This window comes from Chiloscyllium plagiosum, chromosome 7, assembly GCF_004010195.1.
Source record: "Chiloscyllium plagiosum isolate BGI_BamShark_2017 chromosome 7, ASM401019v2, whole genome shotgun sequence".
NCBI classification, from domain to species: domain Eukaryota; kingdom Metazoa; phylum Chordata; class Chondrichthyes; order Orectolobiformes; family Hemiscylliidae; genus Chiloscyllium; species Chiloscyllium plagiosum.
Window position 1 is genome coordinate 104624310 of NC_057716.1, and position 15520 is coordinate 104639829.

The following is a 15520-nucleotide window of genomic DNA, read 5'->3' on the forward strand; positions in this document are numbered from 1 at the left end:
CACACAGACACACACACTCTCTCTCTCTCACACACACACACACTCTCTCTCACACACACACAGACACACACACACACTCTCTCACACACACAGACACACACACACACAGACCCACACACACAGACACACACACACATACGCACGCACACACACACACACACACACAAACACATAGTCATTTCAACACTCACTTGCTCACAGGCCACATACAGTCATTGGACCTTCTCACAAAATGAAGATGATTTTTAAAGTACAGACAAACCTTCTTTTGTCCCTGTCCCTGGGAGTGTTTGATGGGGACAGTGTAGAGGGAGCTTTACTCTGTATCTAACATGATACTGTCCCTGTCCTGTGAGTGATTGAAGGGGACAGTGTAGAGGAAGTTTTACTCTGTATCTAACCGCGTGCTGTCCCTATTCTGGGAGTGTTTCATAGGGACAGTGTAGAGGGAGCTTTATTCTGTATCTAACCCCTTGCTGTCCCTATTCTGGGAGTGTTTCATAGGAACAGTGTAGAGGGAGCGTTACTCTGTATCTAACCCCGTGCTGTCCCTGTCCTGAGTGTGTTGGATGAGGACAGGGTAGAGGTAGCGTTACTCAGTATGTAATTGTTCAGTGGGTGAGCTGGTGGAGTATGACGGGTCTATCCAGTGATGTCTCACCTTTCGTCTCGAAGAGAATGGATTCCTCCCTCCTCAGTGATTTTCTCTGCTCTCTCAGTTTCCTCTTCCTCAGCATCTCCTTCTGAAAGGCCGCGACCGATCTCAGGAGATCTTTGCCTTCTAGTTCCAGTGGTGGGATGACAATGCTGCTGTCCAGGAACTCGTTGATGGCGTTTAAGAGGTCCTGGCGATCATCAGCCTGATAGGCTGCCTCATGGAAATCCTGCAGAAAGCTCAGAGCTGCATTAACCATCTCCGTTAACCTCCTCTGTTTTAAAATTCTCCTGTCCCTGTCCTGTCCCAGTACCCTCTGAGATCCCCACACTTGTCCAATTCCAGCCTCCTGTGCCTGTCTGATCCTCATCGCTCCCCATGGCCAGTCATGATTCAAGGCAGATCCCTAAGTTCGGAAACTGTCTTCCTAAACCTTTCCATCTCTCCGCTTTAAGACCCGTTACCTTTCCTCAGGCAACAAGGTGGCACATTTTGTTTGATAATGGTGTCTATGAGGAGTGCATTCCACTTCTTTGAGGTGTTATATACACCCATACGTTAGCTGTTATATGGGATCAGTTAGCTCTGTTGGTTGGATGGCTGGTTTACGATGCACAGAAACTTTAACAGTGTGGGTTCAACTCCCACATCAGGCTGAGGTTACTCTGAAGTGCTCTCCTTCTCAACCTCTCCCCTTGCCTGAGATGCAGTGACCCTCAGGTTAAACCACCTCCAGTCATCACTCTGTCGAATGGGAAAAAAGCTGCCCCTGTGATCTAGTAAGACCCATGGCAACTTTACCTTGACAATAAACACACATCTTCAATGAATTGAAACAAAGGAACAGAAGGAGGCCATTCAGCCCATTCTACCATTCAACAATGTTGAGGCTGACCTCTGACCTAACTTTAGAAACTCAACTTTGTCCTGTATTTCATGTACATCCCACCAAAACCCACCACCCCCATCCCTGCGATTCCCATGGCTAAACCCACCTAGCCTGCACATCCCTGGACACTACGGGGCAATTTAGCATAGCCAATTCACCCTAACCTACACACCTCATGCTGCAGCTGTACAAAGCTCTGGTGCGGCCGCACTTGGAGTATTGCGTACAGTCCTGGTCTCCGCATTATAGGAAGGATGTGGGAGCTTTGGAAAGGGTTCAGAAGAGATTTACTAGGATGTTGCCTGGTGTGGAGGGAAGGTCTTATGAGGTAAGGCTGATGGACTTGAGGCTGTTTTCGTTAGAGCGAAAAAGGTTGAGAGGTGACTTAATTGAGACATAGAAGATAATCAGAGGGTTAGATAGGGTGGACATCATCTTTTTCCTTGGATGGTGATGGCTAGCACGAGGGGGCATACCTATAAATTGAGGGATGATAGATATAAGACAGCTGTCAGAGATAGTTTCTTTACTCAGAGAGTAGGAAGGGCTTGGATCGCACTGCCTTCCTATAGTAATAAACTCATCAACTTTAAGGGCATTTAAATGGTCATTGAATAAACATATGGATGAAAACAGAATAGTGTAGGATAGATAGGTTTCAGATTGGTTCCATTGGCCAGCACAACATTGAGGGCTGAAGTGCCTGTACTGAGCTGCAATGTTCTATGTGGGAGGAAACTCATGCAGACATGAGGAGATTGTGCAAACTCCACACAGATAGTTATCCGAGGCTGGAGTTGAACTCAGGTCCCTCGCGCTGTGAGGTAGCAGTGATTAGATTAGATTACTTACAGTGTGGAAACAGGCCCTTCGGCCCAACAAGTCCACACCGACTCTCTGGAGCAACCCACCCAGACCCATTCCCCTACATTTACCCCTTCATCTAACACTACAGGCAATTTAACACGGCCAATTCACCTAACCTGCACATTTTTGGACTGTGGGAGGAAACCGGAGCACCCGGAGGAAACCCACGCAGACACGGGGAGAATGTGCAAACTCCACACAGTCAGTCGCCTGAGGCGGGAATTGAACCCAGGTCTCTGGCACTATGAGGCAGCGGCACTAACCATTGAGCCACCGTGCCTGCTATGATAGCTCCTGTCCTTTTTTTTATTATTTGGAAACTTTAAGTATGATTTGAATTTCAGTATTGTATACATTTAGAAGGGGAGCTATAGTTTCTGTTTTATTTCTGAGTGCTGCACATAGTGGGAAGTTGCCTGGAAATTAATGTTCATGGACTTGGAAAAGGCTTGGTGCTGACTAGATCAGTATCTTAGAAGCAAGAGAAAAAGAGAAATAGATTGGATTGTTGCCAATGAGGTTTCCTTTGATGCAGGGATACAGAGACAGAAATAAATTCATTTTGAAAGACAGAACCATTCAGAAGGTGAAGGAGTGTGCAGGTTTGTCTAAAAATGAAGCAGGTCATTCAGAGAGAGAAAAGGTTTGTAAGAGTACCATTTATCTCTCTCCAAAGCAACCAGGCAGAAGAAACGAAGACCTGAGTGGCCTAAGGTCAGGGTCCAGAAAAAGAGATCTGTGGAAGAAGGAACGTTCCAAGCTAAGTGAGCTGTGGTAGTCATTTTTGGGTCTTAGAATGAGACATTAACTCAAAAATAGTGTTGTGTAAATGCAGACATCTGCTGAAACGAAACCAATTACAATTGTACCCATTAGAGAAGGAACTTAAAGTGGAGAGACTTGAGTAAGCTGCAAGGATGAGGGTGAAAATATTGAATATTTATTTCTGATACTTGTGATAGGAATGTTTCAATAGTTCTTGCATAGTGATGTGGACATTGCCAACAAGGTCAGAGTTTGTTGCCCGTTCCAGTTGCCCATGTGAGCAGCTTGTTTCACTATTTCAGAAGGGAGTTCAAAGTTAACCACATTGCTACGGGCCTGGAGTCACATGTAGGCCAGACAAGGACAGCAGATTTTGTTGTCATGGTCACCATCACTGAGACTAGTTTCTCATTCTAAGTTTATTAGTTAAATTCATGTTCTACCTATTGTCGTGTTGAAGTCTGAACCACTGTCACCAGAAAATTAGCATGGGTCTGTCAACTATTCGTCCAGTGGCATTACTGTTATGCCACATCTTTCAAGTCAATTATGAAAGGGAATTCCTTTGAAAGGGAATTAGATACATATTTTGAAGGGGGAAATTTATAGGATTCTGGGGAAACAAACAGAGCTAATTGGCTAGATCTTTCAAAAAGTCTGCACAGGCACAATGGGCTGAATGGCCTCATTCTGTGTTGTACCATCCTCTGATTTTCTGACTCTATCTCTCCTGACATTTCACCGAAACTACCCTCTCTGTTCCTCTCAATACTCATAGAACTGTACAGCATGGAAATAGACCCTTCAGTCGACTGGGACAATACATCCATCCTAGGACAAGCCAAACCAAGACACGCATGAGAATTCCTAGATGCATGGCATTCTAACCAGAACTCTATCAACAAACACATCGAGTTAGACCCCATCTACCACCCCCCGAGAAAAGGAACAGGAAGTGACTTCACCACAGGAAATAACATCACCAAAGGAAATGACATCACCAACCCAAAGAAACCCAAACATATAAATAGAAAGTAGGAAGTTTCAGCATTGCTTCGCATAAAGTCCACTGAAGATGTTAGCTAGTAAGGTAATGAAATGTCTGTAAATGAACCTTCTAGCTCAGCAAGCAAACCTACATCCATGCACAACCCTCTGCATGAAAAAGCTGCCCCTTAGGTCCCTTTAATATCTTTCTCCTCTCACCCTAAACCTATGCCCTCTAGTTCTGGACTCTCCCACCTTGGGGAAAAGACCTTGGCTGTTTACATTATCCATGCCCCTCATGATTTTATAAACCTCTATAAGGTCACCTTTCAGCCTCTGATGCTCCAGGGAAAACAGCCCCAGCCTATTCAACCTCTCCCTACAGCTCAAACTCTCCAACTCTGGCAACGTCCATGCAAATCTTATCTGAACCCAATGCTTTGAAAACTTTCTTCAGTTCAACCCTTGACCTTGCTATGTCTAACCTTGTCTGACATCAGGGTGGAGATACTGCGCCCGATCTCATGGTAATCCATGTTGGACTGCATTGGCCCGAGGAGGATAAAGATGAATCGTACAGGCACTGAAACTTCCAAAACTGACTCAAGGAAAACTGCTTCACTGAGGCGCACAAAGGCCATGGTGGGCTGTTCAAGAAAGGCAAGAGTCCCTAAAAAAAACAAGAAAAGAGACAATTATAAGAATAGTCATCTAGTAGTCCAGACTCTGAGCATTACTGAAAATAAAAACATCTTGACAAAATTTTTTGTCAAACATCTTGCACTCATCAGGACAATTTGGCCCACAGCCTTTTTCCTGTCCAGGAGCAGTGGGAGACACAGCGGAGGTGACGTGGAGACCAGGAATGTTGAAAGGGAATGTTATTTGAAATGATTGGCCAGTCATCGGCCTAACTAGTTGGCATCACGCTGGCACTAAAATTCTTATACCATCATGGGGAAACAAAACAGCTTTCTGAAATGGAGCTAAATTCCTTCAAGTTACTGGTTTAGAAATCTGCCAGGGGCATTACTTCTCTGCTATCACAAACAAGCACACCTTCAACGGTCAACATGGGCGGTGGGATTCCCACAATTCTAAGCACTATGTAAATTGGTCTTATCACCAACTTTGTAAATGGAACTTGAGTTATTTGTTCACTCTATGTGCTTAAAGCTGAAATCATGCATATCAAAACTATCCCATGAGGAAAAAGCTATCCTGATCAGATCATTTCACACAGACACATGGAAGGCCCTAAAGTGGTTACCTTGAGTCTGAGTCCAAGAGTCCCTGTCCAGCCTTCCTGAGAATGGTTTGGAAGTCTAAGAACTGACAAGTACACCTTTCTACATTAAAAACTAAAACTCTGCTCAACAAAAAGAAGCAAACAAAGGGAGACCCTTAAAATGTTTTCATTTTCTCATGATAAAGTGTACCTAACCCCGTGCTGTCCCTATTCTGGGAGTGTTTCATAGGGACAGTGTAGAGGTAGCTTAACTCCGCATCTAACCCTGTGCTGTCCCTGTCCTGGGAGTGTTTCATAGTAGAGGAGCTTTGCTCTGTATCTAACTCCATGCTGCCCCTATCCTGGGAATGTTGATGGAGACAGGGTAGAGGGAGCTTAACTCTGTATCTAACACTTTGCTGTCTATGCTGTAGGGTTTGTTGGCACTGTTATGCACCCATACTTACCACCTACATCTAATTCACAACATCTGTATCAGGGGCTTTGTTTTGTGTTCAGAAAATTGATGAAGTTGAAATAGTTCAGCAGGTTACATACCGATGAGGACCACAGTTGCCTCTGCATTTTCTGGAATCTTCTCCATGAGCCTCTGTTCTGCTTTCCTTTTGTGCCTCTCACTGTGCCGGCTGCTTGGAGATCTGAAATGTTTCTGAAGGCAGAAAGGACTTTGAATGACATTGTGAGGGAAAGGCCAGGTTTCAGGTCTGTCTGCTCCCTCCCCTAATCACACAATGCAGAACCAGACAATCGTACAGCACAGAGCAGGGCCATTCGGCCTTGTGCTGGCTCTTTGACTAAGCTCTCCAATTGATCCCACTGCCTCCTGCTTTTTCAACACACAACTTCAGATTTCTCCTCTTCAACTGTTTCTCCAATTTCCATTTGAAAGTTCCCATTGAACCTTCATCCCTTCCCTCTGAGGTGATTGCAACAACTCATTGCATCAGAAACAAGTGTTTTGGACCCGTCCAGAGCCCCAAAAACATTTCAAGAAAGTAGCCCAGACCCTAACTTTGCTGGTGGTTTTAAGCAGGTGTAAAGTGGATATTCCAGGAGGGATGCAGCTGGTCAAATCACTTAGTTTTAAACAAAACAGAATTTATTTGATTAGATTAGATTACATTACAGTGTGGAAACAGGCCCTTCAGCCCAACAAGTCCACACTGACCCGCCGAAGCGAAACCCACCCATACCCCTACATTTACCCCTTACCTAACACTACGGGCAATTTAGCGTGGCCAATTCACCTGACCTGCACATCTTTGGACTGTGGGAGAAAACCAGAGCACCCGGAGGAAACCCACGCAGACACGGGGAGAACGTGCAAACTCCACACAGTCAGTTGCCTGAGGCGGGAATTGAACCCAGGTCTCTGGCGCTGTGAGGCAGCAGTGCTAACCACTGTGCCACCGTGTCGCCCACAAGATTACTGACTGAAACACAAACAAAAGAGAAGAGAATACAGAATAACTTAACCTATCTGAAAGCCCAACAGACAATCCTAACTTAATGATGCTGTTCCATATTCTTGCAACAATCCCCATAAATACCCCCTTGGCAAAAAAGATCAAATCAAACACAGTGTCTTATAGAGAGAGAGATGGCAGAGAGATTCTGATGGAACACCTTCTTCCGTGGAGCTGTTTCCTGGGCTAGCAGGGTTCCTTCAATCTGGCCTACTTTCAGTGAACAGTCAGACTGCGAAAACCAAACCAAAACCAAACCAGAGAAAAGCTTTGACAAAGGGTCAGTTAGACTCAAAACGTCAGCTCTTTTCTCTCCTTACGGATGCTGCCAGACCTGCTGAGATTTTCCAGCATTTTCTCGTTTGGTTTCAGATTCCAGCATCCGCCGTAATTTGCTTTCATCCAGTGTTTATCCCACTGCCACCTCTCTTCCAGGACTGCCTACCCTGAAGAAATACTACTCTTCTCTCCGACCAACTTTGATAAAGGGTCAGTTAGACTCGAAGCATCAGCTCTTTTCTCTCCAGACCTGCTGAGATTTTCCAGCATTTTCTTTTTTGGTCAGAGAAATGCTGAGCTGGGAGGACTGGCCACTCCCCTGTCATTGTACAAGTGTTTCTTTTAAACTTGAAAGCCTTTTGTCTGAGGCAGTATCTGTTAGCTATTATCAAATTGGCCCGAAAACCCTTCAATCCCAGACTTTTCAGAATCACTGCTTTTCCGACCTTTCTTCAAAAAAAGCCAAGGACAGCGTACACTTGTTACAGGAGCAACATCATCACACAATAGCCCCCCCATCCCACCACACCCCCCACCTCCTCATCCCACCCCATCCCACCCCATCCCACCATTCTTTTACTACTTATCTTTGAGCTATCTGCTCTGGCTGCAGCTGGAAACAGTTTCCTCTCAAACTGCCTCATAACTTCGGACAGCTCAATTACATTATGCCCTTAGCTGTCACAGCTCTCAGTGAAAGAAGCCCAGCATCTCCACATTCCTCAACCCTGGTCCCAGTGGAGTAAATCCCCTCCCCACGCTCTCTAATACCATTATATCCTTCCTAAAGACTCCCGGTCTGAACCCAATGCTCTATACGAAGGAGTGTCTCTAAATAATCCCAATCTTCTGCATAAGGGAGTGTTTCGAGACAAATCCAACTTTCACATCAAAGAGCAGCTTGAAATAAACCTTTTTTCTACAATAAGAGGTGGCTCTAAACAAATCCAATTTCCTACACCAGGGAGTGTCTCTAAGCAAATCCAATTTCCTACACCAGGGAGTGTATCTAAGCAAATCCAATCTCCTACACCAGGGAGTGTCTCTAAGCAAATCCAATCTCCTACACCAGGGAGTGTCTGTAAACAAATCCCTCAGCGTCCTTCAGCATCCAGAGGTGCGTCAGATTGGGTTCATTCAGTAATAAGGGACTTGTTTTACCTGGTGGTCATAGCCAGCACAGACTTGTTTCTGAATTACCAAATCCCATGGAGCTGGACAGTCACTGTCTGAGATACTGACAGAGCCAACGCACAATAGACCATTCAGCTCCTCGAGCCTGCTCTGCCATTCAATAAGACCAGGGCTGAGCTGGTTGTATTTCAAATTCTACACTTCCAGCTCCCCCTGATAGCCATTGATTCCCTTGCCGAACAATAATAGGGGAGAGTCCACCGAGCATTCCCTGAGTGTCTGGATTAACAGTCCAGTGATAATACCACTGGCCAATGGCTTTCCTCACCAAATCACCAATGGGACTTTACATCTATTACCCACCATAACTAAATCAGCTGTGTTTTCTAATTAATGAAACTACATTCAATTCCCATTAAGGGCAATGCAGACCCTCAGGGGTGAGGGAGAGATAGAAGAGGATAACTCAAAACGGAGTTGGATGTGGAGATAAAGAACTTCATCTCCTACAGTGCCCATTTCTCGCTAAAGGCATTAAGTATCAGTGGATACTGTATGCTTCCTTCCCAAGGATACTGGGCACTAACATAACCCTGGAAAACGGGCAAGCCAGCAACTCTGACTCTCTCCACAGCCCATATCCTTCAGCGCCAGGTGCCCAAAGGTCAGGAGCATGGGGCTGATCAAAACGCAACAAAAGATTTCTCAAATAACTCCTTACCTCAAGAGATCTGGGAGGAAAACAGGAACAGGAATAGTTCATTCAGTCTGCCTCCTCTCTCAGTTGGATTATCATCAATGGGTAGCACGGTGGCACAGTGGTTAGCACTGCTGCCTCACAGCGCCAAAGACCAGGGTTCAATTCCCGCCTCAGGCAACTGTGTGGAGTTTGCACATTCTCCCCGTGTCTGCGTGGGTTTCCTCCGGGTGCTCCGGTTTCCTCCCACAATCCAAAAATGTGCAGGTTAGGTGAATTGGCCAAGAAGCAAATCCTTCGTTCCCCCCCACCCTCCCCACTGCATCCATGTGCATTCCGACAAGAGTTCGCCCTCACCTGAGGGCCTGAATCCACCTTCTTGGGGTCTTGCACCTCGATGCGTTCGTCTCCCATCAGGGGCATGGTGGTGGAGGAATCCTTTGACACTTTGTGCTCATGGTGAGGGTGGGGAACACCCAGGCTGGTTGCTTTGGTGGAGCCAGAGACGTTGCGAGGGAAAAAGATCCCTTCTTTCTCATCGTTAGGGTGGCTGCAACACAACACAAGGACTTAGTCCCCAACATTCCCAACGCAGCAAACAATTTTCAGGTACATTGAATCAGAGGAACACAATCATACAATCCCTACAGTGCAGAAAGAGGCCATTCAGCCCATCATGTCTGCACCAACCCTCTGAAAAGTGTCCCACTCAGACCCAGCACCCCCACTTCCCCATCCTATCCCTGTATTTCCCATGTCTAATCCACCTATCTTGCACATCCCTGAACACTATGGGCAATTTCCCATTGCTAATCCACCCTGACCTGCGTATCTTTGGATTGTGGGAAGAAACTGGTGCACCCAGAGGAAACCCACGCAGAAACGGGGTGAACGTACAAACTCCACACAGACAGTCACCTGAGGCTGGCATCAAACCCAGGTCCTTGGCACTGTGAGGCAGCAGTGCTAACCACTGAGCAGCCAGGCCAGCCTACAGAGGAGATGAGGGGCAGTGCATTTGGCGATGCAAAGCATATATTACAATGACCGCACAGTCCATGCTGACTGTTTCAAAGACCCTCCTTATTCATCACACTGTTTTCCAGTTTATACATTCATGGGATGAGGGCATCATTAGTTGGGGAAACATTTATTGCCTGTCCCTAGTTGCTCTTGAGAAGTTGGTGGTGAGCTGTGCAGCACAGAGGGAGCTGAGTCTTCTTGTGAATGGAATATTAGCATGTAGGTGCGGCTAGTAACAAAGGAGGCTTTTACTGTAAGGGGTTTGGGTTTAAAAACAGGGAAGTCTTGTTACAGCTGTACAGGGTGTTGGTGAGGCTGTGTACACTTCTGGTTCCTATCTTTAAGAAAGGATATTTTGGCAGTGGAGGTAGTTAAAAAACTGAGGGGCCACCTGAATGAAGTGTATAAAATTACGAGAGGCATGGACAGGGTGGATAGTCTCTACTCCACGGTGAAAATGTCAAATACTAGAGGGTGTACGTTTAAGGTGAGAGAGGGCAAGTTTACAGATGGTGCATGAGGCAAGTTGTGGCAGAGGAAGGCAGGTGCCTGGAACATACTGCCAGGGGAGGTGGTAGATGCAGAAACAGCAGCAATGTTTAATCGGCATTTAGACAGACATGTGAGCAAGCAGGGAATGGAGGGGTATGGACCATGTGCAGGCAGGTGGGTCATTTTAGAATGGCATCGTGGTGAGCATGGATGTGGTGGGCCAAAGGGCCTGTCCCTGTGCTGTACTGTTCTATGTTCAATTTTACCTGGCACTTGTGTGGCAAGAAAGCTTTTCACTGTCCCTCAGTACACCTGGTTCAATTAAATTCAATTCAATTCAGTTCAATGTTACTTGTCACTCATCAGCCGAAACTTGGCTATTATACAGATCTTGCTGCATTTGGACATGGACTGCTTCCATACTTGAGGAGTCACGAACATTGTGTAATCATCGGTGAACATCCCCGCTTCTGACCTTATGATGGAGGGAAGATCATTGATGAAGTAGCTGAAGATGTTTGGGTCTAGGACTCTACCCCGAGGAACTCCTGCAGAGATGTCCTGGAGCTGAGATAACTTACCTCCAACAACCACCACCATCTTCCTATGTGTCAGGTCTGACTTAAACCAGCAGAGAGCTTGCACCTGATACACATTGATTCCAGTTTTACTAGGGCTCCTTGATGCCATACTCACTCAGATACAGCCTTGATATTATGTGCTATCGCTCCCCTCTCCCCTCTGGAATTCAGCTCTTTTGTCCATGTCTGACCCAAGGCTGTAATGGGGTCAGGAGCTGAGTGACCCTGGGGGAACCCAAACTGGGCGTCACTGAGCAGGTTATTGCTGAGCAGGTGCTGCTTGATAGCTCTGTTACTGACCCCTTCCATCACTTTACTGATGATCGAGCGTAGACTGATGGGGTGGGAATTTGCGGGGCTGGATTTATCCTGCTTTTTATACCTGGGCGATTTCCCACATTGTTAGGCAGTTGCCAGTGTTGTATACTATTGCCAGAATGTTGTCAGGGCCCATAGCCTCCAAATATTTTTTATATCAAATGGAGTGAATCAAATTAGGTGAAAACTGGCATCTGTGATTCTATACATTTGTTATTCTGTATATAAACCCCTTGAAACCCTCGATTACATTCCAGCATTCAACACATATCTAGGTATCTGTTATTCTGTATATAAACCACCCCGATCCCCTCGATTAGATTCCAATCTGTAACTCCCTCCCGGGTATCTGTTATTCTCTATGTAAACCACCCCGAACCCCTCAATTAGATTCCAGTCTGTAACTCCCTCCCGGGTATCTGTTATTCTGTATATAAACCACCCTGATCCCCTCGATTAGATTCCAGTCTGTAACTCCCTCCCAGGTATCTGTTATTCTACATGTAAACCACCCCGATCCCCTCAATTAGATTCCAGTCTGTAACTCCCTCCCGGGTATCTGTTATTCTGTATATAAATCACCCCGATCCCCTCAATTAGATTCCAGTCTGTAACTCCCTCCTGGGTATTGGCATTTCGATATATAAACCCCTCTGAACCACTTTATTCCATTCCAGCCTCTCACTCTCTCCCATGGTAGCTCAGATTCTTGGAGGACTGGGGTCACAAAGCCTCCCCTCCCCCTGCGGTACCTGTGTTTGACAAGGAGTGCTCTCAATACACTGGCCCTGTCTTCCGGTTTGATCTGATCTGTGATCACCATGGTTTCCACCACCAGCTGGGCTATTCCAGGCAATGTTTTCTGCTCCAGATCCAGCAGCACAGCACCTGCGAGAGACACACAAAAACACTTTATTCACTCATCCCACTCATTCACATCGCTGGCGGGCCCAGCATTTATTGTCTGTCCCTAGTTGCCCTCTTTGAGAAGGTGGTAGTGACTTGCCTTCTTGAACCACTGCAGTCATAGAATCATAGAATCCTACAGCACGAAGACAGGCCCTTTGGCCCGAACTGGTCCATGCTGACCAAAATATTCATCTGCTCTAATCCCATTTCCCTGCACCCTTCTAAACCTTTCCTATCCATGTCCAAATGCCTTTTAAATGTTAATGTACCCACCTCAGACACTTCTGGTTGCTGTGCTGTGGGTAGACCCACAATGTCCCTTAGGGAGGGGGTTCCAGGATTTTGACCCAGCGACAGGAATGGCGATATATTTCCAAGTCAGGATGGTGAGTGGCTTGGAGGGGAACTTGCAGGGGATGGTGTTCAGAAACTCTTCCCACTTACAAATCTCTCAATCCACCGAACATAAATTCTCCATAGTGTGTGTAGATGCATCCCTACCTCACTCATATTTGACTGACCCCTCTATCCCCATTTACACACCCAGCCCATTTACAATCTCCTTAACCCCACTTACTTTCCCCTTACCCTGAGCTTCCAAGTCCCATTTGCTGTCTACATTTACCCCGTCACCCCATTTACAATCCCCTGAACCTTCAAGCCACTTTCTCATTTCCCAAACGCCCCTCACTCCAAACCCTGAACACCGTCTCCCCTGAATCCTCTCTCATTATTTACATTTCTCCCTCAGCCAGCAAACATCATCCCCATCCCCAAACTCATTTACAATGCTTAGGAACCGCTGGACCCCATTCACATTCTCCCAAAACACTGTCTCACTACTTATATTCCCCCTCTCACTCCCTCCCAACTGCAATCCCTGAGCTCTCCCCCTGCATGGCGACAGATGAAGTAAGGGTTTGGGAAGGGACTGGAGCAGCAATTTCAGAACTTGACATCTCTGGACAGCTCCTTCTCACCGTCTGGAGCCCAGTCTGTGTGAATTCTCCGGTGAGCCACAAAATATCGCCCTGAGTTCTCTTGAGTAAATGCTCTTCAGCTCTACAACCTAGACGGAATGTTGATAAGCCTGTAAAATAATCTCGCTTTATATAAAGAAAACAAAGGACTGTGGGTGGCACGGTGGTTAGCACTGCTGCCTCACAGCGCCTGAGACCCGGGTTCAATTCCCTCCTCAGGCTGTGTGGAGTTTGCACATTCTCCCTGTGTCTGCGTGGGTTTCCTCCAGGTGCTCCGGTTTCCTCCCACAATCCAAAAGATGTGCAGGTTAGGTGAATTGGTCATGCTAAATTGCCCGTAGTGTTAGGTAATGGGTAAATGTAGGGGTATGGGTGGGTTGCGCTTCGGCAGGTCGGTGTGGACTTGTTGGGCCGAAGGGCCTGTTTCCACACTGTAATGTAATCTAATCTAAAAAAAAAAGTAAGTTCCTATCAGTCCTGAAGAAGGGTCACTGGACCCGAAACATTAATTCTTATTTCTCTCCACAGATGGTGCCAGACCTGCTGAGTTTCTCCAGCAATTTCTGACTTTGTTTCTTGCTTTATCACTGTCAAAACATCTTTCAGCATGACACAAGGTAGTTATCAAACGATATTCAAGACCCAACACACAAAAAAATAAAGAATTGCAGATGCTGGAAATCAGAAACAAAAGCAGACATTGCTGGAAATTCTCAGCAGGTCTGGCAGCATCTATAGAGAGAAAGAAAAGGTAATGTTTCAGATCCAGTGACTCGTCTTCGAGGCAGAACAGTTCTGCTTTCTCTCCAAAGATGCTGCCAGACCTGCTGTGGTTTTATTGCAATTTAAAACATAGAACATAGAACATTACAGCGCAGTACAGGCCCTTCGGCCCTCGATGTTGCGCCACCCTGTGGACACAATCTGAAGTCCATCTATCCTCCGCTATTCCGTTCTCATCCATATGTTTATCCAATGACCATTTAAATGCCCTTAAAGTTGCTGAGTCTGCTACGGTTTTGTTTTGTAACATTTAGCACCAAGCCAAATCCAGTCACACAGCGCAGAAACAGACCTTTCAATCCATCTCGGCCACGCCGACCAGATATCCTAAATTAATCTAGTCCCATTTGCCAGCACTTGGCCCATGTCCCTTTAAACCCTTCCTATTCATACACCCATCCAGATGCCTTTTAAATGTTGTAATTGCCACTTCCTCTGGCATCTCATTCCATATACGTACTACCCTCTGCGTGAAAACATTACCCTTTAGGTCCCTTTTAGATCTTTCCCCTCTTACCGTAAACCTGTATCCTCTAGTTTTGGACTCCCCTACCCAAGGGAAAAGACCTCATGACTTTATAAACCTCAATCAGGTCACCCCTCAGCTTCCAATGCTCCAGGGAAAACAGCCCCAGCCTATTCAGCTTCTCCCTATAGCTCAAACCCTCCAACTTTGGGAACATCTTTGTCAATCCTTTCTGCACCCTCTCATGGTTAATAAATATATGTGAAGATATTAGGTGACTAAAACTTTGGTGAAGAGGTAAATTGTAAGAAATGCCTTATTGTTGGCAGTGGGAATGAGCTGGGGGAGATGTGGAGAGGTTTAGGAAGGAAATCCCAGAGATTGAGACTGAGAAATTACCATCAAATGTGAAAAGGTTAACATGAACTGAAACTAGAACAGAAATTGACCGAAGTGGAGCAGCTCCAACCCCTCACCCCAGCACAGCCGGAGCCCCAGGACTTTGTTGTGGGCCAATGATTGATGTACATCATGTCCCAGGCCATTGTCATAGAACCCAGAGGCCCAGGCTAATGCTCTGAACATAGAACATTACAGCGCAGTACAGGCCCTTCGGCCCTCGATGTTGCGCCGCCCTGTCATACCAATCTGAAGCCCATCCCACCGACACTATTCCATGTACGTCCATATGCTTGTCCAATGACGACTTAAATGTACTTAAAGTTGGCGAATCTACTACCGTTGCAGGCAAAGCATTCCATACCCTTACTACTCTCTGAGTAAATAAACTACCTCTGACATCTGTCCTATTCCTATCTCCCCTCAATTTAAAGTTATTGCCCCTCGTGCTTGCCATCACCATACTTGGAAAAAGGCTCTCCCTGTCCACCCTATCTAACCCTCTGATTATCTTATATGTCTCTATTAAGTCACCTCTCAACCTTCTTCTCTCTAACGAAAACAGCCTCAAGTCTCTCAGC

General features: G+C 46.1%; 1 protein-coding gene across 1 annotated transcript in view; it reads right to left on the reverse strand.

The window, feature by feature from the left end:
* The window catches only part of LOC122551953 (anion exchange protein 3-like), a 257659-nt gene that overhangs the window by 23448 nt on the left and 218691 nt on the right, over positions 1–15520 (reverse strand). Inside the window, exons 8-12 of the mRNA XM_043694524.1 lie at positions 12155–12290; positions 9346–9538; positions 5950–6061; positions 4649–4833; positions 662–884 (exon numbers count right to left, since the gene is read on the reverse strand). Of these exons, the coding sequence (XP_043550459.1) occupies positions 662–884; positions 4649–4833; positions 5950–6061; positions 9346–9538; positions 12155–12290 (849 nt within the window). The remainder of the gene's footprint in view (positions 1–661; positions 885–4648; positions 4834–5949; positions 6062–9345; positions 9539–12154; positions 12291–15520) is intronic.